This window comes from Nipponia nippon, unplaced genomic scaffold (assembly GCF_047370975.1).
Source record: "Nipponia nippon isolate SJK-2023a ecotype South Korea unplaced genomic scaffold, ASM4737097v1 scaffold_5, whole genome shotgun sequence".
Taxonomy (NCBI): Eukaryota; Metazoa; Chordata; class Aves; order Pelecaniformes; family Threskiornithidae; genus Nipponia; species Nipponia nippon.
In genome coordinates this window covers 23,540,927-23,566,139 of record NW_028262369.1, presented here as the reverse complement: position 1 = coordinate 23,566,139, position 25,213 = coordinate 23,540,927, and the positions used below count along the sequence as shown (strand labels likewise).

The window sequence follows — 25,213 nt, the reverse complement described above, 5'->3', positions numbered from 1 at the left end:
TCAAAAGTCACAATTTTTTAAACTGCCATCATACTGTGAAATAGTTCCTGTTTATAAGGGTACTTGAAAAATACATCTAAAAAATTTACCAGTGATTCTACAATCTAAGAAGTTCAAGTGGAAAGAAAACATGAATAGAAAAGCACTGAGAAATGTTTGTTCAACGCAGAGTGGCTGGTTCCTGTTAAATATCTTCCTTGTTGTGACCTATCCTTTTTTTTTCCTTTCTTTTTTTTAAATCTCCTTACATCATGATGACTTCAGGTTACACCTCTCCTCTGAAAATGGATTAAACTAAATGGATATCTGTAGCTTCAGCACATAAGCAGTCTTCACAATGACTGAGATAGAATTGTGTCTCCAATTCCACGCCTGAATACCACACTTTGGGGAGGATGGGGATCAACTAAAACTCACAGCTGAGAAGCAAGTTAGGAGCTCTGGAATACAGGGTGGATGGCCAAACTGAACTAGGAGTGTTTAGGGAATGGCTGGGGCCACAGGTAATGACAACAATCCCAGGTATCTAAAGAACTGCTGCAAAGATCAAAGTAATAAAGTGATCATCACATCCACGGGGAATATGACAGGATGCAACAGCCTGAAATTGCAGCACAGGAGAGTTAGGTTAGATGCAAGGGAAAATGTTCCGACCGTAAGGCTAGTTAAGCAGTAGAACAAATTGCCTGGGGTGGGTGTGAAATCTCCATTTTCTGGTAGCTTTTGAGGACAGATGAGGCAGACACCTGTCCAGATCGGCTTATAGACAACCTCAGCCTTCACTGGGGAGGGCCACATTTTGGAGGCCTCTTCCAGGTCCATTTCTCCAAGTCTATGATTACTTCAAACACGACAATGACGAGATGCAAAATTCTGCAATATTTTCCATCCTCTTAGCCCTCCTGAGTCCCTGCCAACAAAGTGCAAGTTGGATTCACACAATGTTAGCAAAACTGTCCACTACAAGCCCTCGCCTGCCCTATGAACAAGTAATTTATACCACAGAAAGTCCCTTGCATGTTCCTATAAAGACAAAAAAGACAACAGCCCCTGAATGATTCCACTCAACATACTCAGTTAGTCAAAGGAAATATACCTTCTTTTGCCCCCAAACAAGCGACAGCATATGAATTATTATACATCTTCAAAAAGTCAGCCTGGAAATCCCCTATCCATCACCCCAACAGCCCTGCCCACCAAACCAGTATCATTCCCCTCAGACACCCTTGTTCCTACAGCTCCAACAACAGGGACCAAGAAGGATGCTCACCACAGGCTACTCAGCAGCCCAATGGTTAGGTGAGAGGTTGATGTTGCTGCCTTGCATCTCCTAGGGATAAAAGATTGGCATGTTGCATTTTGCCCACTGAAGCAACCAATTCTGTAACAAGCTCTGGCTTGTAAGGCAGGAGGCAAAAGAGGTTCCCTTCCCTTCTGTCCCCCTCCGGGAACTATTCAGTGAACCTGAACACAATTTGTAAGTAGTTTCCAACTGTTCCTTGCCCCAGAGAGACAAGAGACAACAGATGGGCACAGAAAACTGCAGTGAGGAGCACAGCCGGACAACATTTTAAGTGTAATAAAGCAGCCACTACAGAGTGCTGGAAACAGTAGACTGAAAACAAAAAGACCCTTTTTTTGATTGTCAGGAGGGCAGTGATTTAGTTGCTCAGCGAAGGCACCCTGTGCCTTTTTAGATGCCACAGGTAGCCTAAGCACTGGGCTAGCGGTGGGTCACTCTCCTGGAGGAGCAGCTGGAAAGGTGGGCTGCCCTAGGCTGTCTGAAATTGCACTAGATGTCAGTGTTTCAGCAAATGAATCCCACCCACGGACTAGGTTCTGATGGCAACTCCATTTGCTCCCCGATACCCATGGGTACTCCCATCTGTTCAGACACAGGCTAATGCTAGTCCTAAGGAATTCTCTAAGAGCCTCTGAAGAACAAGGTACCTCCTCAAGGTCAGCACCTATGCAGAGCAGTCCAGCTGTATAGCTCCAGAAGGCTATACAGGGCAGCATTATGAAGCCAGGCTCTTTTTCACCCCTCCAGGCAGAAGAGTATGTTTAGCTGGCACGTGGGAATTTCTTCCCTTTCAAGTCCTTCATGGTGAATTAAGTTTTTGAATCCCATCCCCATTGGTCGCTTTGCCTAATCAAGGCTCTCCTACTATTTCAGAGGGGGCCTGTGCCGTTTTTGTGACTCCACTAAATTACTTTGTTCCGGCATGAATACATTTGCTCCTTGATGTTCTTTTTAAAATGAAAATGGATGTGAAAATTTACTCTAAAATGTACATTGCTCATAAAACTTCTATTAAGTATTATTAGTGCTTAAGAGAAGGATTTAATGTATTTGTGAAGCCAGGCTACAGGATCCCTATATTAAAGGCAGTCTTATGCTTAGGACTGATTTATGCTGAATAGCAGAGATGAGCCTAAACCAAGCTTGCAGTTCTCCTGCCACCTCTTCTGCTAGCGCTGGGCCTCCTGGAAGCAATGGAGACATTTCACCAATTTGATGTGACTCTAGAAAGAGGGTGCTAGAGACCTACAAGCAGACATTACAGCTGACGTTACATGTCAGGTAGGGCTTCAGCTGCATTCAAAACAACAAACACTGGAGGAAATGTATGGGTTGTTCCCCTCTTCATTGCTTTTCAAGCCCTTGTCATATGAAAGGATCAGAGGGCAATTATCCTGCATTTCATTACGAAGAAGCTCATGCTGCTTAGGAGAGTTCAGATGCACAGATCCCACTGTAAGACAGGGGAGAGTTGGATGCTTGCTCCTGTTCAGGCTGCTTCTCTCCAGAGGGCTTCCTGTTACAGGCATCATCCTTTTGATGAGAATTTACATATAGAGAGGGGAAAAGAATTCCCCCGCTCACACATCAGAATATGACCTCAAATGAAAAATCCTATTTTACCTTACCCTACATAGGTAAAAGCCACAGATCTTCCCATCTGCCATAAGCACAGTTACAGGAGCCATGGGAAGAGTCTCATGGCTGAAAAACCAATAGGAATATTATAAATCTCTTGAAGGAACAGATGCCCCTGTCTGACAGCCACCCTGGGAGGCTGACTTCTCTGTTCCTCCTCTTTCCTTTGATTCATTCATCTCAAGTTCTCATCTTATTATTTGTGTACACAAATACCTGGGCTCAGTAGACTTTGTAGGACACCAGAGGTGTAGCCACTATACTCTGAAAAAAGTGAAACAACTTCCGTGCAAAGTGATGGTAGAAGCTGCCATCTGTGTGGGTGAGATGATAGGCATCGAAGTTGCTGGGCTTTTAAAGGCAAAGTAAGTGGCATGGCACTGAATGTAGTCTTCAGAAATCAAGAGAGGACAGCCCCAGCCCTGTATTATACACAAGCAGTGGGAAGCAAGAAGAGAGAGCAACTTTCTGGTGGGCCAGACATCGTGGGGAGGTCTCATATCACAGTGTTCAATTCTCTATAGAAGGGATAAAGGGAGGAGAAGGAATTGACCATGAAAATAACACTGCAACACCAACAACCATGCTAAGCATTCACTGATTAAACAAAAGGACTGCTAGTCCTTATGCTTCCAGGTACTTCTTGATGATACTATTCACAGATTTCTATCAATAAAAGTTTCAGCCAGGAGCTTTAAACCCAAGGACTTGTGTCTGGAGCTTTTATTAAAATGCTATGCGAAATGTATGCAAAGCTTATACTATTATCTCAAACAGATCTCAAAAGTACTTTTACCTCCATAAAATGAACTGCGAAAGTACAAAGGCTTCCCAAGTCATGGAAATAATGGCACCAGGCACTCCTCTAAATATTTATATAATGTGATTGCAGCCATTTTGCAAAATCCTTCATAAAAGTATTAAAACATTAAGAGCTGATCCTAACTCTTAGAGGGAATGTCTAACTATTATGAAAATTTCCCTTTCCAGTAAAACCCAGAGACCTTTTTATTTGCTTTATTCCTACTATAAAATCATTTAAAGCCCATTTAATAAGGGTCACCCAGGTGCATGGAAGATCTTCAGGATCATGTTTGTTACATACATCTTTTCTTGACTGGGCTAACAGCTCTCAGAGGCAGGATTCCCCCTCAGGGTTTCAACAGCCCCTGAATCTTACAGTTTAATCATACCAGGTTTTCTCTCCTCTGCTTTTCTGTGTCCTGCTTTTCTTATGGACTCTGTGACTGTTGTGACATCTATGGGTGCTATTTTGTAGTGAGCTTATCACTGCTTGACTTCATTGGCACTGGCATTAATATGGAAATGTGCTTGGCAGCCACTTGTGCTTTTTTAATATTTGACATCAGAGCACTTTTACTGCCTTTCCATTTGGAAAAAAACCTTTCTAAAAGGTAGTGGCATGTCTGAGCAATGCCCCGGCACAAGAAAGCTGCCGTAGCTTGCTGAGTTACCGTCCATCAGCTGAGCCGTGACAACTGTGGCACAGGAACAGGCAGTGCACGGCGACACGCAGGAACTTCTCAAGCTGCAGAAACCTGGTAAAATGTCTGATCTCCAGTTGCTTCGTTATTGCTATTTCTTGAGTAACTTCGGCAACGGGGTTAGAAAGAATTCAAAACTATATAAAACAAAACTGAGAAACACTTCTTGTAAGAAATAGCTAAAACAACAGAAAATGATTCATTTGAAACCCTGTAAAACCAAAGCCACTCAAGTACTTTGAAGTCGATTGCAGAAAGTCTATATTTTTTTCTTTTTTTTTTTTATTTTTTTTTAAATTTTGCAACCAGTTCTTCAGGTTTTGCAGCCCCAAATCCCTGTGTCAGATGCCAGAGGCTGGATTTTGTTCCCTATTACAGAGCAGTGTCAGGCCCAGATAAAAACCATACCTAAACTTCATCTACACAAGTGAAACTCCAATGAGTTATCTTACTTTTTTAAACATTGCAAGTGTTTAATAGGGTTATCAGGTATGATGTATCTTGGTCTACCATTCAAAGCAAAACCTATCAAACCTTTCAGAGTTAAAGTGTTAAGAGTGCCATCCAGATCCTGCACATGCTTTTTTTTTTTTCCCCCACTCATTTGAACAGCTCTTCATACCTTTCCATTGATATTAACAAATGAGAAAATGCTGCAGGAATGATGACTCAATGAAAACCCTCCAGGCTGATCACTGTCCCATGAATAACCCTAATCGTTCTAACACTTTTTCTAACAGATTTTTAGTAGGGTTGAGTAAATACTGATTTGGTGAGTTTCCTTAGAAACTAATCTGAAAAAAATACAGATTTCAATAGGGCATGATACCCTTCAACTGAACAGATTCTCATAGGCTAGAACCTCGTGGGCATCCCTTGTGAAAGCAATCAACTTTGTCAAAACTAGATCTCTGGAATAAAGCCCTATGCCATGCAGATCAGAGAACTCATCATGATAAACACTCATCACAATAAAATTAAGAATTAATATAATGATTAGCATTTGAGCCCTACTTACCAGACTTTTACATGTGGAGTTAAAATAAAGTGCCGATAAAAAGGCAGAAGCAGAAAGATTAAACGGTGTTTCATTTTAGCAAAAGTCCCTGTTCAGTTCTTTGTCTCTATGTAGACTGAGCTTCCCAACTGCATCACTAGAATATTTTCACTTTGATGACACACGTACCCAGCCCAAGTGCAATTCTGCTGAGAAGCACCTGATTTAGGAATACAGCAGACTCCCTGCTGGCCAAAGCCAATGTAATACTTATCCATTGAATAAGCAGCACCAACCATAGTAAACCTGACTCTAAACTCCCAACACAGAATAACACATATGTTTATAACTTTCAAGCTGTGAGATGCTCCAGTGCAGTCACTGGTGGTCTTGGGGTGTGGACTGCTGTACCTCTAAGCATCAGAGAAGAAACAAACGCACAGTCCTAACTCCCTCTCATTTCTCTGCACAAAACAACTTTGCTCCCGCTGCTCACCTGGAGATCTAACAGTGGCACGAGCTCTGTGACACAGCAAGAAGTCTTAGCACTTTGCTCACCTCTTGGCTGCTTGTTTACATCCTGAATGTGTTCAACCAGTCTGTCTCCAACGAGCGACTTCTGTTACTTTAGAAATGAAGAGGCCATCATGTTTTCATCAATGCACCAAATATTCAGTGCAAAAGAAATGATCGGCAAGTGAATGGACATACAGGAGCAATAATGAACAGCCCATAACCAAATTCCTCACTTGCCTAGAGCCTCCCAGGCTCAAATGACTAATTAAGCAAATAACTCTTCTCCACTGTGTTTTACATCAGCCAACAGTGAGCAGATACAGCCCAGTCTCAGCTGGCCAGGCTCAGCTAACTGTGGCTTTACAAGAGGTGTCAACAGAGAACCAGACAGGCATTTAGTTGGCAAGAACCATTCTTTCTGCATCTTACATGTATGCATTTCTGACCTGATTTAACGCAAGCTGCAGAGAACTGAACAGAACTAGGTGAGCATTCCGGTATCTGCATGGGCCTGCACATATCTCAGGCCTGTTCACAGCTCTTCAGTCTATGCTAAAAGGCAAAAGGACTGTCCAGCTAAAGTATCTGAAGAGCCAGTTAACAACAAGCTGCAATTCAAATGAAGCAAAGGCTGCTCTGATCCTTGGCAGCACTACATGCCAGGGCGCAGAGTTGTCCTTGCCCTCCCGTTCCCCGACTCTTTGCATGGTGCAGCCAGAGCTGAGACCTGAGGCCAGAATCCTCAAAACTCTCAGTGTTCAGGGATTTTTAAATCATTACTTTGCTGCTTTGCTCAAGTGTTTTAAAATTATGCTTGAGAGACAATTCCTGATTGGTCACAGCCTGTGAATTCATAAATACCTGAAATAGAGCAGAAAAAGGAAAATCTTACTTATCCCTTTGCCTTCACAGGTTTGTTCCCTAAGAGACAATTCTCGGTACTTGGTCTCAGCAGTGTACAAGGATGAGGACCTTCAAGACTGCTGCAGTGGGACACCTTGCAAGATGAGAAATTACTGGGTTCGTTTTTTATGGGACAGAACTGCACCTGTGGGTTGTGAAAATGCAGTGCTGCTTCCTGGTACACAATACTGATTATTGCTTGTATTTAAGGATAACTCCTACATTTGCTTCCACTCTATGCCAGCAGATTCTCTTTGAATGAATCCTCATTCTTCCCAGCGCTAGGCCTGATGATCCACATGCTCCTGCTGTTCTTCTGTACTTCATGCAGATACTCCAGTCAGTCTGATCCAAATCATACCGGTACAAAATACTCTCCACCAATTAACTGGAGATCTAAAATACTTTAACGTTATTTAATTATGGGTGGGGAGGTTACCTGCATATTATCAACCCTTCATCACATAAGAAGTTCAACGTATGAGATAACAACTTCATTTTTTAAATATTTTTTCTATTGATGCTTGATATCATACTTGCATATGTACATGAACAACAACAAGAAGTCCAGGGGAAGAATTACTAAACATACAAGAATCTAGCAAAAACCTGAAAACTCTTCAAAGTACAGACTATATTATGCATGGATTTTGGCTTCTTGGATTGCTATGAGTGATACCAGAAAGTAAAATACCTTCATTCATACTGCAGTACTACTCAAAAAACATACATGCTTCCATGCAGAGACCCACTGCAGAACAGGACATCTATTTCAGAGTACTTGTAGACTTGCTTTATGTAGTGTGAATCTTAAACAGTAAGAAGAATGGTAAGGTGAGAAATGTAAGTGAGGTATTATTTATCTCACCCACCTCTGGAAAGCAGCTCTTAAAAAATAAGTTTTATATGGTGTAAATTACTGCACAAACCTTAACATAGTAGAATCACATCCAGGCAATCTCTGGACCTAATTCCCTCTTTCTCACTTAATCTGAACTAGATGACAAGTAAATCCACTGCAGCACAATGAGTTACATCAGAAAATGGTACAAGATGAGAATCAAGTTGTGTGAATCATATGGGAATATTTTGCCCTTCCACAGCTTATCAAGGAGCTGCACAACCTGAAATACAGCGTCCAGTGCTCTTAAGTATAGTAAACCCTTTTATACTCCTGAGGCAATAGAAGGAATCATACAACACAAACAAGAAGCAATTTAGGCCTTTATCAAGATTATGACCCAAAATTAATCTATTAGAAAGTGTTGTGTGAAAAACACTATGTCATCAATAACATTTTATAACAGAAGGTCTGGCAGATTAAAAAGTTCAGAACCAGTTTATACAGTAACGTGCCTGTCTCTCAGTTTTATCTTCCCAGGTGTCAAACTACATTTGAGAGGGGTTACATTTGTTCAAATACACACAGTTTAATGATCAACTCGTTGGTCCACCTCTTCTGAAATGAAGAGGAGTATAAATAGATCAAATTCTTCAATCCAGAACAGTTACACAGCAAAAACTGTTAGTAGGAAAAGTCTGTGCATCCTGAACAACCAAAGAGTATCAGGAGCAGAAAATATGAAAATCTTTCTAGTCTTTCTATTCATTGCCCCACTTGCTCTTTCAGCTAGAGCTGAGAAGGATTATTCCTCCTTTGATTCTGCTACATCTCCTGAGACGAAGTCAAGATTTGCCATGTTAGATGATGTACGAATTTTAGCCAATGGACTCCTCCAGCTTGGGCATGGTCTTAAAGACTTTGTCCATAAGACGAAGGGGCAGATGAATGACATCTTTCAAAAACTTTACATTTTTGATAGGTCCTTTTATGAGCTCTCACTGCAAACTAGTGAAATCAAAGAAGAAGAAGAACAGCTCAGACAAACTACGGCCAGACTGCAAATCAACAATGAAGAGATGAAGAATCTCTCACAGGAGATGAATTCGAAGATTGAAGACCTCATACAAAACAAAATCCAGCTGCAAGAGAAAGTATGGGGACTGGAAGACAAAGTCACTAAACTGGCCATTATCCAGCCTTCAATGCAAGAGACAAAAGAAATTTCTTCACTCAAAGTAAGTAGACTTGTGAAAGCCCCTGACACACAAAGCCAAAGTAAACTGTAATGCTATTATCAGTAGTTGTGCAATAGAAGCTCATGTTTCCCCTTCCTCTTCACTGTAGTACTACTGTATATTTTAAGAAATCACTGTGATAATCTTAAAAGAATCAGTGTCTTAATCTGACACATTGTTTATGTGGTAGTAAAATTCCCCAGTGAAATCAGTGAGAAAATTGTGAAATTATAAGGTTCTATATTTTTTTCAGTATTTTTCTGCAAATCAGTTTTAAGAAATTCTGCAATAATAAAAGATTTTTGCAATCAGGAAAATGACATGATTACCAAGCCCAGAAGTTTGTATGTCATCATCTCATTACAAATCAATGCACTAGGAACGGAACTGCCTGCTCAGTATAAAAACAGGAAGTTTAAACCTTTAAAGAGGGACATCTATAGTACCTATATGACCTCCAGGACCAAAGAACCTTGCAAGTATTAATAGACTTAATACATGCAAGTACTGAGGTGGGTTTAAGTTTTCCTATGGAAAAGGAAGTAGTAGCTGTATTTTGCAAGAGCATAGAAAGGCTAAGCAACTTGTGTGAGAAAATATTGGATGTTTCTGTCAAAGCAGAAAGACAAATCCAGATCTCCCAAATCCCAAGCTAATACCCTAAATGCTGGGAATTGTTCCCTTTTTTGATCAGTGGCATACATCTAGTTTGAATCAAGGCACAACTTCACAGAACATAATTGTTCTGGAAGCGAAAATGGAAGGAAAATAGCAACAACAAAAAAGGTCTACAAAGCTGCCAGTAGTTTGTCTCAAAAAAAACGGGTGTTCACTTCAGAGGCATAGAAATTCACCCCTTCAGAGGCAAAGCAGGCAACTCATTGGAAAAGGAAAGGCAACGTTAAATGGTTTGTGCCTCTCAGAACTCACCCCATGACAAGAGTTATGGAGGCAGTGCCACTGTGAAGGTCTGCTGCTGCTTCTAACCACAACCCTCCTCGCTCCCTTCCTGTCTTCAGGCTTTCGTGGAGCAGCAGGACAACCACATCAAGCAACTTCTCAAAATCGTAGAGGACCAGCATGTGCAACTCGACAGACAGCACAATCAAATAATGGAGCTCGAGGACAAGGTACAGGAACCATCTCTATTTCTTTTTTTCAGAATTTGTCATCTCTCATAACACTGAAGGAGTCAATGGCCCAACCATTCATTTGGGTCAGCCATCCCTCTTGTTCACAGTTGGGGGTGTAGAGGAGGGTACAAGCAGTTTTGACCACAAACAGGTACCTCTTTGGGTGAGAGACTGCTGTGCTGCCAGGTAGGAGGCTATGGCCAGGGCACACAATGACCAAGAACACAGCTTTGAAATGCTGCCTATCAACACCAGGCTGCTGGATTTTCTGACTGCTAATTTTCTTTTTTTTCTCTTATTATCTATCATATTATTGTTCTTCCCTTGGTCTTCTAAGTATCATTACTTTCTATCTCTTTCTTCTTTTCCAATATTCAGTCCAATAGAGTCATGTTCTGCAGTTCAACATGTGTCACCGTAATGCTGGGTATAACTGACATGCTCATATTTAATCTATTCCTAAGAGGAGGCTATAAAAGGAAAATGCATTTCAGCCTAAGGAACTCTAGGTTCTGTGCTCTTTAGTTGTTGGTATATTTGTCTAACTGATGTCACCTGAGGAAATAAGTTAAATCTGTTTGCCCATTAAGGTGCACCTCGTGAGAACAGGTCATTTACTCGCCTCATGAATCCTGCCTTGTTTGAGCAGTGGCACAGCTGACATTCATGCAACTGAAATCCACCAGTGCAGTTCTAAAGTTATTTTTATGTTGTAAATTGGGTATTCTAAAGGATTACGTTCACAAGAAAAATTATTCTCTGCATGACATTGTTCGTCTTGATACATGAATCTCATCATTTCAGAGCCTTGGGAAATTAACAGTCTGCAATTACGGTTCTTTCAGCTAAACCACATCGAGCTCCAGGAACTCGCAGAGAACTCCTTCACGGGGGACCAAACAGAACCAGAGGCCACCAGCTTTCCCATGCGCAACGCCACAGCTGTAACATACAAATCTGATGGTGAGACCTTATCTCTTAGACATGACTACACAACGCATTGCATTCGCAGCACTCTGTGAAAGATTTGCATTGGTTTTTAACAGTCAAAGACTAAAAGCAAAAGACACATGTTATATACAGCGCTGTGGGAAGGAGCTAAATTTCGTGCTTTGGAAAAAATGCCATCATCTATTTAGCCCCACTATCCATGTACTTGTCTCTGGGGTGACATACAGGCACAACATCCTATAATGCAGTAATCCTGTCCTCAACCTTCAGCCTCCATTCACCCCTTGTAAACACGTGCTGTGACCATCCTTTCACTGACACTTCTGACGTTGCCGATGCCTGTCTTGGAGAGTATGAACAGAGAACTAATTTACTTCACACTGGCTAATTCTAAGATTTGGAAGAGCTTTCTTTAAAGTTGAGAGGCATTTTCGAACTGCAGCAATGGGAACGGTATTTATTGGGAATTTTACAAGAGGTAGGAAAATCCATTTGCCAGATTCTAGACTTAGGCCTTACAAACTTTCCAAAATTATCTAAACTGAAACCTTGCCTACCTTAAAAAATATAGGTGGTCCAATCTACGTACAACTTGGTAGCTGTACTACCAAGCCCAAAGCAGTTTGTCGATTTCATGACATTTATTGTAAAGTAAAATTACCAAAAAGATTGTTCCAGCTTTTGTTTTGGCTCTATCCCATACAGAAATTAAAGTTACAAAGCTGGATTAAAACTTACCACATCCAAAACAGTATTTGTAATTGTCTGCTATTTGCTTTCCTAGGTGCTGCTCCTGACTGCACTGCTCTTTATAACAGCGGCATGCGGTCCAGTGGTGTTTACACTATTAAGCCCAACGGCTCAGAAGCCTTCGATGTCTACTGTGAAATGAAATTTGGTAAGACAGCTGTGCTAGCAACAGTCTAATTTTCACATAAATAGCTTCTTATAAGCCAAAAAAAACATGTCTCATCCCAAAGCACACAAAAACTTATCATGATTTATGTATCCTTTTGACTTCTGTTACTGGACTATCTGTGCTCTGAACTCAGGCTTCCCATATCCTGAAGTCTCCTTGACACTGCTTTCATTCTTTATTCGCCTCTTGTTTATACCAAGGAAAGGACTTTCAATCATGTGACATAAATTAATTATATTAAAAAACCCAAGCCCCTTTAGCTATAGATAATGAAAATGGCAATTATAAATACCATTATATTGCAACCATGAATAACTTTTCCAAATAAAAGCAAACAGTAGATAGTAAGTACCTTAGTAAAATTTTGTTTCATTAACAAGGGTTACTGCTTGAGACTTAAATATACCAAACTAACCCAAAGAGTTAGTTATACAGGTATAACTACAGTTAGTTATATAGATATATAGTTATATAGATATACCAAACTAACCCAAACTAACCCTGTCCTGGAGACAGGATTCCTGTATCATGTTTGGGTGAGTCAGTACCTATGTATCATATAGGTCCAGAATTGTCAGGGACCAGGATGTACAGCACCTACCCAAGCTCTGTCTTTGTAAGAAACCCATTTGTCTGTTCCTTTTGCCACTACCCAGAGATCACACATCGTTTGGCCAGTTCACTGTTCCCTGTTTTTTTCACCCTGCAATGCATCATCCTGCAGTGCTGCTCTGTGCGTGCCCTGCCCAGCTTCCCCGCGTGGTCCCTTTGCCACTGCTACCTGGAGAACCTGGGAACACACTGATGCAAACGTGGCAGGGTCATGGGATTTGTTTGGATGTGTAAACAGAGCAGCACGGCGTTACCCTGTGCAAAAAGCTCCTTTGCTTACATTTGTTGAAACTGGTGAAATGAGGGTGTCATGACCTGGTCAGGATAAAGACCCCACTGCAGCCGTAGCGTAGACACGGCCTTCAACACTTCATACCTTCTGTGGAGTTGTGTTCCCAGCAATCAAGCACTATCAATAGAGGGAGTCTGGCAATCTGATCAAATGTCTGGAACATTTCATATCTCCTTTTTTATCATTTTCTCTATGTTTGTGTTTCTCAGCCCTCATAAACAAATGAAACCCAGTTAAGTCAGCTGAACAAAATAAGTCTGGAAGTGTGGCAGAGGACACTCGAATGGCCCTGTGTTCTGTTCAGCTGTGCTCACTTGAATTGCTTTCATGAAGATTTAGGTAACTCATTCTACCTCAAAACTGGAGCACCCAAGAGCACACTCATAGACAGTTAATAAGGCCAAGGCCAAGATGAGTTGAGCATCTGCTCTCCGTACAGCTGAGAGGCTTTATAGCTCAGTACACACGCACTCAGGTCTGCTGCAAAACGAAGAGGAAGTGGGATTCATATGGAGCCACCTTCAATGCAAACCTATTTTCTTCTTCACTGCAGTGGAGAGCGAGCTCGCATAAGGGCAGCGCCAGCAGTGCAGTCTGTGGGTCAGCACCTGACGGTCTCAGTTACTTTCCATCTTCTCTCTAGTGCTTTAAACACTTAAGCCAGGCTTGTGACTTATTTCCTCTTCGCATTCACAGGCAGTTCCTGGACTGTAATCCAGAACAGAGTGGATGGATCACTAGATTTCAACCAAACCTGGGATGCCTATGCAAATGGTTTTGGTGAACTCAATGGTAAAAATGCTTTTTTTGTGTCTTTTCTTTGTATCAGTTGCTTTTAGAAGCTGTATCTTCTTAATTAAAGGTGTTCACATGAGAGCAGACAAAACCTGCAATCAAATCTGAACAGCTTACCTAATTAGTGGAACACCAGAAAGTGCTTAACAGAAAACGTAACTCAGCAAAATTCTCAAAGACACATCTTCAAATGTGTGTTTAGAAATTTTTGCTGAATCAAGGCCAGAATGCTTTAATTGCTATTTGAATTATTGAGATTTTACTGTTCATAAAAGCACGCCCCAAAAGCCTTTAAAGTATACACATAAATGTAAAACCTCACCAGGTTGCTGTCACTACTTTTTCTCAAACTTTCTGCAATGATGTTTCCCTTAAAACCACCACCCCAATTTTTCCAACCTCAAGAGAGCCCCAGGCTGCGTGTTCTCCCCTGCACAAACACCTCCGGCTTCCCCGCACTGTGGCCAATCCCCTCTATGGCTGGATAGGGTGAGGAAACACCCACATTCCCCTGTTAATCATCAACTCCAAAGAATTTGTAGCACCAAGTGCTGCCCAACAGCCTCCCCATCCAGAAGATTTTCCTTATTTTTCTTATAGAATGAGATGATTCTTACTTTTGTTTAGAAAATATTTTGACTTTCTAGGCACAGCACAGATCAAAACCTCACCAATGTGGGCAGCAATATTGACTTACTTCCACCTCTTCTACAATAAAAAGCTGCTATACCTTTCCTGCATTTTGGGACAGTAGCTCACAACTGAGGTAGACTTTTACCTGTATAGTTTGTCTGATCATGTTAAATGCTACAGTTGCTCCTCAATTGGTCTCCAATTCTCATATAGTAAACTAACATGAAGCCACATCTTTTCAGTGTCAGAAAGACTTTGCAGAGGATCACACGACTCTCAGCTATGACCTACTCAGTTCTGTGCTGCATATTCTAAGGTGATAAAATATAACAGGCTACTGCTCCTTACCTGTAAATTGTGGGAGTATTTTACTCAACCATCTTGTTTTCTGTTGCTTAAAATGCCACCTGCATGTATGGCACTCACATTCAGCTACACTATTTCTACATGTGGCAATTACCTATTGTGCACTGATACCAGCGGTGCTGATAATAAGCCACTTAATGAATATAATTTATGAAACTAATTAAACTAATTATCAAGAATTCTAGCAAAAGAAAAATGCTCAAGTTAAATTCACTTTGTACACAAGGGTATCAAAACCTCAGTTTAGTTCTGCAGCTCTTTCCTTAAAAAATACAACAATTGCAATTAGATTTTATGTATGTCATTTGCTTCATTTGTCACACAGTTCCAATTATGCATGTTTTAAATGTCTTGAGCTCCCTCTCAGAGTTTCACAAGAGGTGGGAAAGTTAAGAGAGAAGCTCCAGCTCATTTATATCTCTTGCTTTTATTGATCACCAGTGTGCAATTAAGAAGAGGTAAACAAAAAGAATGTAGCAGGAGACCTCTGAAAAGATCAACAGTCCCCAAGACTCATATTATTGATTTAATTAAAGCAATGAATAAATCCTTTTAAATACTATATTTTCACACATACTACCCGCAGGTTATCTGTAAAAACAAACTGAATAGCAGTGTGAGCAACACAGAGTTTTAGGGAAAGTTTATCACATAACCCCTTCCCCATTAACTCCCTGCCCGGTGACTTCTGTCCCCTAATCCTCACCTCTGACATCTCTTGATTCTGACACTGCGCAGCTTATTTGAACATGTACTTTCAAATACTGATATTTTAAAGGTGAATGAGCTATCTGAGGTATGGGTTAGAGATCTGAAAAACATGCTAAGTGTTTTCATGCCTAGTTCCATATTAACAGCATCTATTTACTACGACTTTGCAGAGGAATTCTGGCTAGGCCTGAATAAGACTTACTCCATTACTAAACAAGGGGACTACATCTTACGGATTGAGCTGCAGGACTGGAAAGATAACAAACGTTACATCGAGTATGCCTTCAGCTTGGGAGGCCCCGAAACAGACTACACTCTCCAGCTTTCACGGATCTCCGGGAACATGCCCAATGCACTGCCAGAGCAGACAGAACTGCGGTTCTCAACTGCAGACCGTGACATGGACATAATAAATGACTTCAACTGTCCAGAAAACTACCTAGGTATCAATATGCTGGGTATATTATCATGGCAGTTTCTTTGTTACATGAAGGATGGTAGTATGCTTTAGTGGGTAGTTACTGATATTAGTCTGGCTTTAGATATAGAAAAGAGAGGGCAGCAGCATCTTTCCGCTTGCAGGAAAGGGCAGATGTTTTTCGCTGGCAGATAGCAGGGTCCTACAATGAGGCATCACCTTTCTATTTTATAGACAGGTAAAACTAAAGCATAGTGAGGCTGTGCAAACGACCAACATCAGAAACAGAACTAGCAGCACAGGTTGAAACAAAACCCCAGGATGATATTCTGAGCTATGAAGTAAAGGGCAGTTCTTCCTCTGATGCCTGCTTTGGTGTGGCAGCCCTAGGTCGCATTGTTTAATCCCTCCTTGCACAAAAAGAGAAGACAAACTGACTCTTAACTCCATTTTGACTACAAACCACAAGTTAAGAATGACGGTGAGTTTCCATTCAAAGGTAGATTTTAGCTGTTTGTCAAGTATACATGCTATAATCACTCTCAAAAGAGCAAGAGAGATGCGAGGCTGAAGACATTATTTCTCCTTGAAGATAATTTGGTTAAAGGATTCCTAATTCTTTGATTTTATGAAGCTTTTATGTTTTTTCAGTTTATAGCAAAAAGCGAACAATTGAAAAAACAATTAATGATTAAAGCACAGGATACAGAATTGCCCTCCAGACACCTGCTTCATGCAACAAACACTTTGTATGTCATTCTAGGCTTGAAAATTGTTAATGTCTGAAACAATGCTGAGAGTGTTACTCGGTTCTAGTGACCATAAAGCAGATGGCCAATGACTTCCAAAGTGCTAAACTTTCATTTTTAGCACAGACTCACTGCCAGTCCTTTGCTAGCAGAACTGGGCTTACAATTTAAGCTTGTGGTTAAGGACACGAGCCAATAAAAAAAGAGAATTTGTTTACTAAAGGCTCTTCAGCCTCCTGTAGATGCAGAGATTTAACTATCTGTAACTGAGAAAAACATCAGCAAATCAGAAAGTCAGTTGTAGAGGGTCATGGGAAACATGAAAGTGTGAAGCTAACTTCGCAAGTGTTCCAACTCAGTGATAGCACTTGTGTGTGCAGTTTTCTACGCACCACTTCTTTTATGTGAAGCAGACAATAACAGGGAGCACAACTTCTTTGTATTGGCCCTCAACTTGCAAATGTAAGTGAGTATATGTACAAGCACCATTTCATTTGGGTATACGGGGTAATTGTCATTTTTTCTGGAACTGGTCTAAAGACGATTTATGTTGCAAACGGCAGCTGTCTACTCGGAAACTGAGCACAGTATGTTAGGGTACAACTGACAGTAACCGACATTACAATATTTTTCCTTAGGAGGCTGGTGGCACAGTGAATGTGAGGAAACCAATCTTAACGGGAAATACGTTGCACCAAGGTCAAGAGGAAGACTAGACAGAAGAAAAGGCTTATACTGGAAGCCTAAGAAAGGAAGATACTACTTGCTCAAGTCAACCAAAATAATGATACACCCAACGGATTTAAAAAGTTTTGACTGAATGCTCAACCTGATGCATTTTAATTCAGAACACATACACTGAACATTACTACATCAAAGAAGTTCATGTTATGTTTAATAACAGATGCATGTCTAAATCCATACACTGTATGGCGTATTCTCCAATACATAAACTCTGCGGCATTTGCGATGGTCTTAGAGTATGTTTGGTGAGTATTCTCATTCGCCCCAGCGCCAATGTCAATGTGCTGTAACTTACGTGGAGCTTTTACTTCCCTAGGATGAAACTCTAATGCCTAGGAATCAGCTCCCTATTCATGTGTTGGATAGTATTGCCTGGAGGAATGGGTTTTCAGGCTGTTGCATTCATTTCCGGGTTGTGTAGCAGGGAACATGAAAAGTGTTTCAGTTAACAAAGGCCTGGTGAAATGCTACGGAAGATATTTAAGTATTAATCTATAAGGAAAAGAAGAAATTTTGTCTCATAAAGTAACTAATTTGATGTTTGGTTCATGTTATTGCTGTGGAATGTTTCTATGAGCAAATGAGAGCTGGGTAACTCCCCATTTTAGGGTTCTGTGTATTTCCAGACAAATTTTCAGCAGTGTAGCTCAGGCCAGTCTTCACTGAAGCACTGTACTCATGCAGCTATAGATGGGTACACTCACATCAAGTAAGCCACAGCACAAACCTGATCTAAAAGATCCTGCAATTTGAAGAATTTGAAGAATAACTTAAGAATTATGCTTTCTTACTGAAAGTTAAGAGCTAAGCTTCAAAGCTTACTGAAATAAATAAGAGATCTTTTCTTCTCATTTGAAATGGATTCAGAGCCATCCCTTTGTGACCTTTTAGTACACCTAAGAAATCAAACAAAAGACCACATGAGCACATGGCAAAACACCTTTCAAATAGAGAACAGTTGCCTGTAGGGGGGGCAACTCCAACTGAGTCAGTGGTAACAACCAAAAAACCCTGTAGGCACAACCTATGTGTCAGTATTGGTCCTGCTCCTGAGAACACATTCACATTTGTTTAACTTCGGCTGTAGAATATATAAGGCAGAAGGACTATTGACATGCTTGTGGATGGCCAGCTGTGGAAGTGTTGACTGACAAGGACCCTAATTCTGCAGTTACATTGACTGAGTCACATTAATTAAGTCATATTGACTTGTATATGTTACCTAACCCTTGTACAGCATGGATTTTGTATCTCAACATTTGCAACCATACAGAAAATGGTTTTAAACTATAATTTGTCAGAGCGAAGCAACTGTGAACAGAATGCACTATTTACAGAGAAACTGCAAAAATACTTTTATTCCTCACAGATTTATTACAAACAAGAGATCACACAGTGCTGCTTAATTGTACTGGTGTATTGTAATGTTTAATTACCTGTCCAACCTCCAGAAATAAATAAATAAATAAATAAATCTTTTGAAAAGACACGAGATATGGAACTTGACTAAACTCTTTCTTGTAAGCTTTGGTTTATAAAAATCTGGTTTGTATTTATCTAACTTTTACAAGAAGAAGTAACTGATTTGGTGAGTAAGTTGGTGAAATTACTTAACAGAAGAAGACAATACCACTCAGAGGTGTAATGCCTTCAAAGATACTGCGAAAAAGCTTTAAATGAACATGGTACATAATGAAAAGAAATCTGCTCCCTGCCTGGGCTTAGTTATAGAAAGGTTATTGTTTTCCTAGATAATTGAGGAAAATTTCTTACCTTCCAGATCTTCAGAAGATTTGTTTTTCAACCATTGTAAACAAAGAAATTGCTTTTAAATCAAAATGGGAATATGAATGAAGGGATTATGCATTTTCTTCACTTTTATCCCCCACTTTAAAGAAAAAAAGTAACTCACTGAAAGTGTCAGAAAGTAACAGAAACAGTAAGAGAATGATGACTTTAGCACACAAACAAATTAAAAAACCTACATAAAACTGAAAAGAATTCAACTGAATTTCACTGTAAGTTTTGGGAAATAGAGAAACTTCTCTCATGTTCCTGTTCACAGCCAAGTTTTATGCAAATATGTTTGTCCCTTCATGTCTGTGTATTTTCTGCTGTGTCAGTCTGGACCCTTTTTGTGCCTCTGGCTCAGCAGATCTACTGATACAACAAGTTTCGCAACAAACCAGATGATAAGGCAGGAATTTCTAGATTTGCTAGTCTCAGGGCTCAAAATGTGAAGCATATTTCAAAACTCTAACCTGTATGTGGTATTTGGAACGTAGACATCCCTGGCAGGAAACTCCAGGATTTCTCTTGTAGGTCTAACTCTGCTGTCTGGGTAAAGTTTGACTTGCAGCAACTCTGGAGTTAGACAGTAATGGGGATTCTCTGGAGCTGGAGATATGTCTATCTTTAATTGAGCTGTAAGAAAAAAATGGTTTTGTTACAATAAATAGAAGTTAAAAATAAAGCATGTTCATGCTTTTTTTCTTGAGGTTAATATCCTATATATTAATTTCGTAAATAAAGAAATTATAAATTACAGCCAATGTGGAATTGTTAAAAACAAGTAGCAGTGAATCAAACTGATATCTAGGGCAACTGAGGTACCAGATAATAAGAACCAACAGAAAAGATACATCTTAACAAGTCCCAAATGCTGTGCTCATAGGCAAGTTGGGGAAATAACATAATAATGCTACTATGAGGCCCAACTACTGTTAAAAACAATATTCAAAGTCTCATCAGCAATCTTGCCTATTAAACCAGAAGGATACATCAGGAGTTGCTGAAAGCTAATCTGCACCAAGATTATTGAACATTTTCCTTAGCAAGTCAGCTGACAGTACTGACAGTACACTTCTTGTTGGTGGATGGCACTGAGGCTGGAATAATTGTAAAAATTCGGAAGAGAGGAGGCTTGGAGAAATGGCATCAAATGACTAAGGTGAAACAGAAGAAAGAGCAAAGGACTTGCATTAAAAAGGAGAAGCCAAACATAAAAAAAAAAATTGGCATGAATCAATTCCACAGAAAAGGGCTGGGTGACAGCAGTGACAATAAGCCAATGTCCAGAAGAAAGCTACAACCATTCTAAGATGTGCAGTGCATGTGTAAGACACTGGAAACAAATTCGCCTGCTTTGCTTGGCATGAGGTCTTAGAAGGAGCAGCATACCCAGTTTAGAGCACCTTGCTTAAAGAAAAGCATGGACAGATTAAAGAAACTCTAGCAGAGAGTAACAGGCAATTTTAAAATCACAACCTTTGAGGAAGGGTTGAAAAAAACCTGAGATCAGTTAGGCTACAAAACGGAGGTGAATAAGAGTGAACTAATAACGGTATTCAAGTACTTGAAAGGTTGTGATAACTGCCCTGAGGGCATGACAGACCATAATCAGATTAATTTGCAGTAAGATAATTTTGTGAAGTTTTCTTAATACCTAACCTCACTACACAGACAGCTGAGTGCTGGGAGGGATGATCTAAGGAAGCCGTAAGACTGCTGTTGCTGGAGATTTTTAAGAACAGGTTAAGTAAATATTGTCAGGAATACCACAGGTCAGGGACCAGTGATGTTTCACTGTTGGTGTGCCAGCATTTTTATTTCCCTTTCTCAAACAGAGGTGGAGTCTGTTCCTATTAACCAAGTGGGAGCCAGGACAAAGATCTCCTGCCAGCTAGAGAGAGGTATTTTACTCGGGAAAACAGAGGTTCCTCAGCCCCTGCTGGGTTTAGGGCTTTGGGGTTTGCACCCTTTTCTCACAGATGCTACTCTCAGTGTGACAGGAGCTGCATGTGCACACATGCCAGTAGAAAAACTGCCAAAATGCCATCTTTACTGCTCATGGTCTACCAGGGAATGGCAACTGGGTGGCAATTGGGAAGGACTAATCAAATACCTTAACAGATGTGAGCCAAAAAGATCTCATTCAATACCTGTGATAGGTCTCAATCTCCGTAACACTGATGATGGCCGTCTCATGTCAGCAAGAAACTTGTACAAATCTTCATCGCTCAGGCGATCGCCCTCCTGTTGGATGTTGGGAAGAAAATGGTTACCTACACAACCCTTCAGAATTGCAAGAGAATGAATAAACCACCTAATACTATAGTCTCTTTCCTCTGATATCAAAATGTACCTTCCCAGAACAAGGTGTTAAGATTAATGTGTTAAATTACAGTTCATTTCTCCATCCTTTTTCCTTACTTTTTTCCTTATTAATCATCATGACAGCTGCAGGAACTTCTCACTGAAAACCTTTTCTCTCCCCATCAATATTATCTTTTTCAAAACTGAGAATGACTGTTAAAAGATGTCCCCAAAATATCCAATTTTTAGCAAGTATAATAGTTTGAAAAAGTATCTGTCATTCAGGTAGTGATCCTCGTTCCTTCTCCTCTGCCTTTTCTCTGGTATGAGTCTAAGAGAGTCTTACTTTTCAGGAGAAGTGTTAAGAAACAGTGGGAAGTGGAAGGAGTCTGTTGTCAGTCTTCCTTGTGCCACATTCTAGGAGCTCAGAATTTCATTAATTTTGGAAACATGATAAAAAATGTGACTCTGCCACCCTCTAACTATCCAAAAGCAGAAGATATCTGATAATAAAGGTAATAAATCACAATATGAAAAAAGAAGCAAATGGAAGGAGCAAAACGCCAGGTGGTATTCAATTAATTGTACTCAAGGGGAGAAAAGGAAGGGAAGATAAAAATTAAAAGATACAGAAGAATTAGAAACTTAAAATCTTAAATCAATGTTCAGCAATTTTTAAAGGATAAATTAATAAAACAAGCTGTTTCAAAGTTGTCAAGTGAAAACAACCTCGACAAAGTAAATAAATATATGCTTTTGTAAATCATTACTAACTTAGTGAACTGGTGTATATCACAAAGAGGGCTGCAGAACATGACCAGTGGAATGGCTGCATTAGCAGTGCTATAATAGATTTTTTTTCTTACTTTCTACATCTTGGGTGAATATGTTACAGAACTGGATTTTATTAACACCCCAAGTAAAAGGAACTCCCTGTGCTGCTCTGTGTCACTGAGACCCCAGAGATACCATTCCCAGAGCCCAACTACAGTCATACTGAGTTTCATGAAAGCACAGAGCACGAGAGGCATGAGTCACCCTCCACTTCAGCATGGTTTGCACCATGATAACTTCATGCCCTTGATGACATTTCTCCTTATTTACCCTACTGCATTTAAAAGCACTTTGGATGGCTACCCACAGTGAAAGTGGCACACAACCAAAACAATCAGAGAAAAAAAAAAAAAAAGAGTGTAACCAACTTTCAATATATAGTATCTAAATCTTTGTATTCCCAATAATCGAGGAATCAGTCCAAAAAATATCTGGTTGCTCACTATTAAATCCCTTTTTATACACAAAGGTGACATTCAAATAACAATTTTCCTGAACCAGATGTAGCATTAAGCAAATCTTATCAAAAATTAATGAACTGAAACCATTTTCTAAGCTTAACTAAAAATTTTATTCTGTTTAATCATGTTTTCTACTGCTTCTCAGGAAAATCCCACGCTCTGGCTAAGAAGAGCTGCCACTCAGTAAAGCAGCATCCAAAGTGAAATGCTTTGTTTTCTCAGGCATCCCTGGATGTGTCCAGGGAACTAACGCCAACCTCTAATCACATTGATGAACCTGGTTCTGAGCCTGCTGATGTTTCAACGGGACTCTCTATCACCCCATGAAACCAAAGCAGTCAGCTGACCATTATGATAAAGGCCATGCAACTCCTAGACTAGGACAAGCATCTAGAATACTTTTTGGCACATATTAACCCAAAGAAGTTATCCTCAGTTTTTGTGAACTTGCTTCGATGAGCATTTTTCTAAATATGTTGACCAGTGATTTTTCCAATGCATGTTAGAAAAATCTGGAGCAAAATAAATTGATATTCTCTTGGGGAGACCCAGTTCTATTAGTTAAAGTAGTTAAGTCACTGTGTCGTGATGCCACTTTATCATTCAAGTCAAAACCAGCTAATAATTTCAAATTCCATAATGTAATTATTCACAGTAAACTTATTGAAAGAATCCACCAAACGACTGTAGACCCACTGCTGGCAGAATTAAGCACATGATATAATAAACCCACTGCATGCTGTTCAAAGATATCCTGTGATCAGGGAACAGACATTACCTGCATTGAAAGCATCACAAATTAATCATTCAGGTCTAAACTGACTTCACGTGATCAAATCACTCTGTCCAATGAGCAACTCCTTTAATTAGACAGCTTCATACAATACCTGTTTAAAGAAGTTTGTCACTGTCAGAGTAGCTGGTCTAAAACTGGTCAAATTGCAAGCCTCATCCCCACTTGTGGTTCTCTCTAATGAACGCCTCCCGACAATACTGGAATTCCGCCTCTCCGACCATGATCCTTTACGTTCTTCAAAAAATAAAAAATAAAAAGGGGGAGGAATTTAAAAAAAAAAAGAAGAAAAACAATTGTCCAAGAGCCTACTTTTGCTCCAACCAGGATTTTCTACACAAGAAGAAGCTGCTGCTTTCGGAAATTATACAGTAAGTGTGATAGAAGAGGTGGTTATGCTAAGACAATCACACTCCTGAGGCATCAGGAGGCTATGAAGCACAGCTGACTACTTCTGCTCCTCTCACAGCAACCTCACCCCAGTGCCTTACTGCTATTATAAAAGTCTTTATCGTGTGGAGATTTATGTATTTCTCTTGGTCTGAAAGATGATGAAGTTGGCAGTTTTGGGGATGCTGAAGAGCAGTTTCAGATGAGCTGTGTGGTTCACAAAGATTAATCCACTCCTTTGTAAAATGTTCATCAGCCTGTAACGCTCTCTTAGTCTTCGAAGCCTGGTTTTAAATAATATAACAGATGGTTTGCTTGTAAAATCCTTGAAAGACAAATCCATTTGTTATCACGGACTTTTCTGTTTTATTTCAACCATGACCCAAGACTATCAGAAAGCCTAGGGCAGGGGGACAAAAGCAAGAAAAGGAGCAATGGCAGATACAGGGCATGAATCAAGACTTCAGTAAACTCTGGATTTGTCCACATTCCCTCATGCAGATGCCAGATACTGTACCTCCTGTGCCAACTTCTACTTCTGTGGAATCTCTTTCCAAACTTCCAGCGCTGCTCACGATGTTCATTAAATGAATGGCTGTCCAGGCAAAAGGCATTCGATACTTGCCTAGTCTTTGGCAAAACTGCTCTGCCTGGCATTTCAGTTTTTCCAACTTTTCCTTGTTCTGTGAAGATATTCAATCCAAGAGATTAAAAGGAGAGGAATAGGAACAAAGGTTCATTTAGCAAAATCAGCAAGTAGCAATGGTATCTTTTCTAACTTGCAATGATTTTGTGCTTCAATAGCACCTTCTAGAGGAGGCTCACTAAATGCTACACAATCAGACTTCTGCTTCACAAAACTGCCATCAGGCCAACAGTACCAGACACAGGACAGCCTGATAGTCAAAGCAGCTGGCTTCACGCTCTTAAGCCTCCCAAACAGCCTGTCAAATCCCAGTGAGCTCATCTGCCCACTGCCCTTTCAAGAAAAGCTGAATTTTACTCTGTGAAGTCTGAAATGGCCTTTCTTAATGTGATCACATGCAGCAGGTGCTCAGATCATCTGGAGTTGCATGGGAAACTGAAAACATTCCTCAAATAAACAATATCATACTCATTGACCAAAAAAAGGAATAAGGGAGGACTTTTCCATAATTCTGCATATTAAAGAGCAATTTTTTGCTTTAGAATGGTTGTTACCTACAGGCCTTTAAGAAGTCCCCAGACGGGGCTGGATAACAACAGAGAGCACTCTGTTGCTCACACCCTTCTAGTTCAGGACATGCTTATGCACCTTGCTGGGAAGGAGACCTTGAAAAATCACCTTTTCACCTACATTCCCAAGCATCCTGCAAATCCAATTCCAAAATTTCACT

The 25,213-nt window shown here is 40.2% G+C and overlaps 2 protein-coding genes across 13 annotated transcripts in view; one reads left to right on the top strand and one right to left on the bottom strand.

Moving 5' to 3' along the window:
- DOCK7 (dedicator of cytokinesis 7) overlaps positions 1–25,213 on the bottom strand; it is a 118,457-nt gene that overhangs the window by 46,361 nt on the left and 46,883 nt on the right. For all 12 annotated transcript variants that reach the window (XM_087733705.1, XM_087733706.1, XM_087733710.1 and 9 more), the window contains 4 exons: positions 24,355–24,520; positions 23,542–23,684; positions 21,206–21,299; positions 19,526–19,688 (listed from right to left, as the gene is read on the bottom strand). In XM_087733705.1, coding sequence (XP_087589831.1) covers positions 19,526–19,688; positions 21,206–21,299; positions 23,542–23,684; positions 24,355–24,520 — 566 coding nt within the window. The remainder of the gene's footprint in view (positions 1–19,525; positions 19,689–21,205; positions 21,300–23,541; positions 23,685–24,354; positions 24,521–25,213) is intronic.
- ANGPTL3 (angiopoietin like 3) lies at positions 8,444–17,340 on the top strand. The gene is made up of 7 exons (XM_009461214.2): positions 8,444–8,941; positions 9,961–10,071; positions 10,920–11,037; positions 11,810–11,923; positions 13,545–13,640; positions 15,524–15,796; positions 17,159–17,340. The coding sequence occupies exons 1-7, from the start codon at positions 8,444–8,446 to the stop codon at positions 17,338–17,340; spliced, it is 1,392 nt and encodes a 463-aa protein (XP_009459489.2).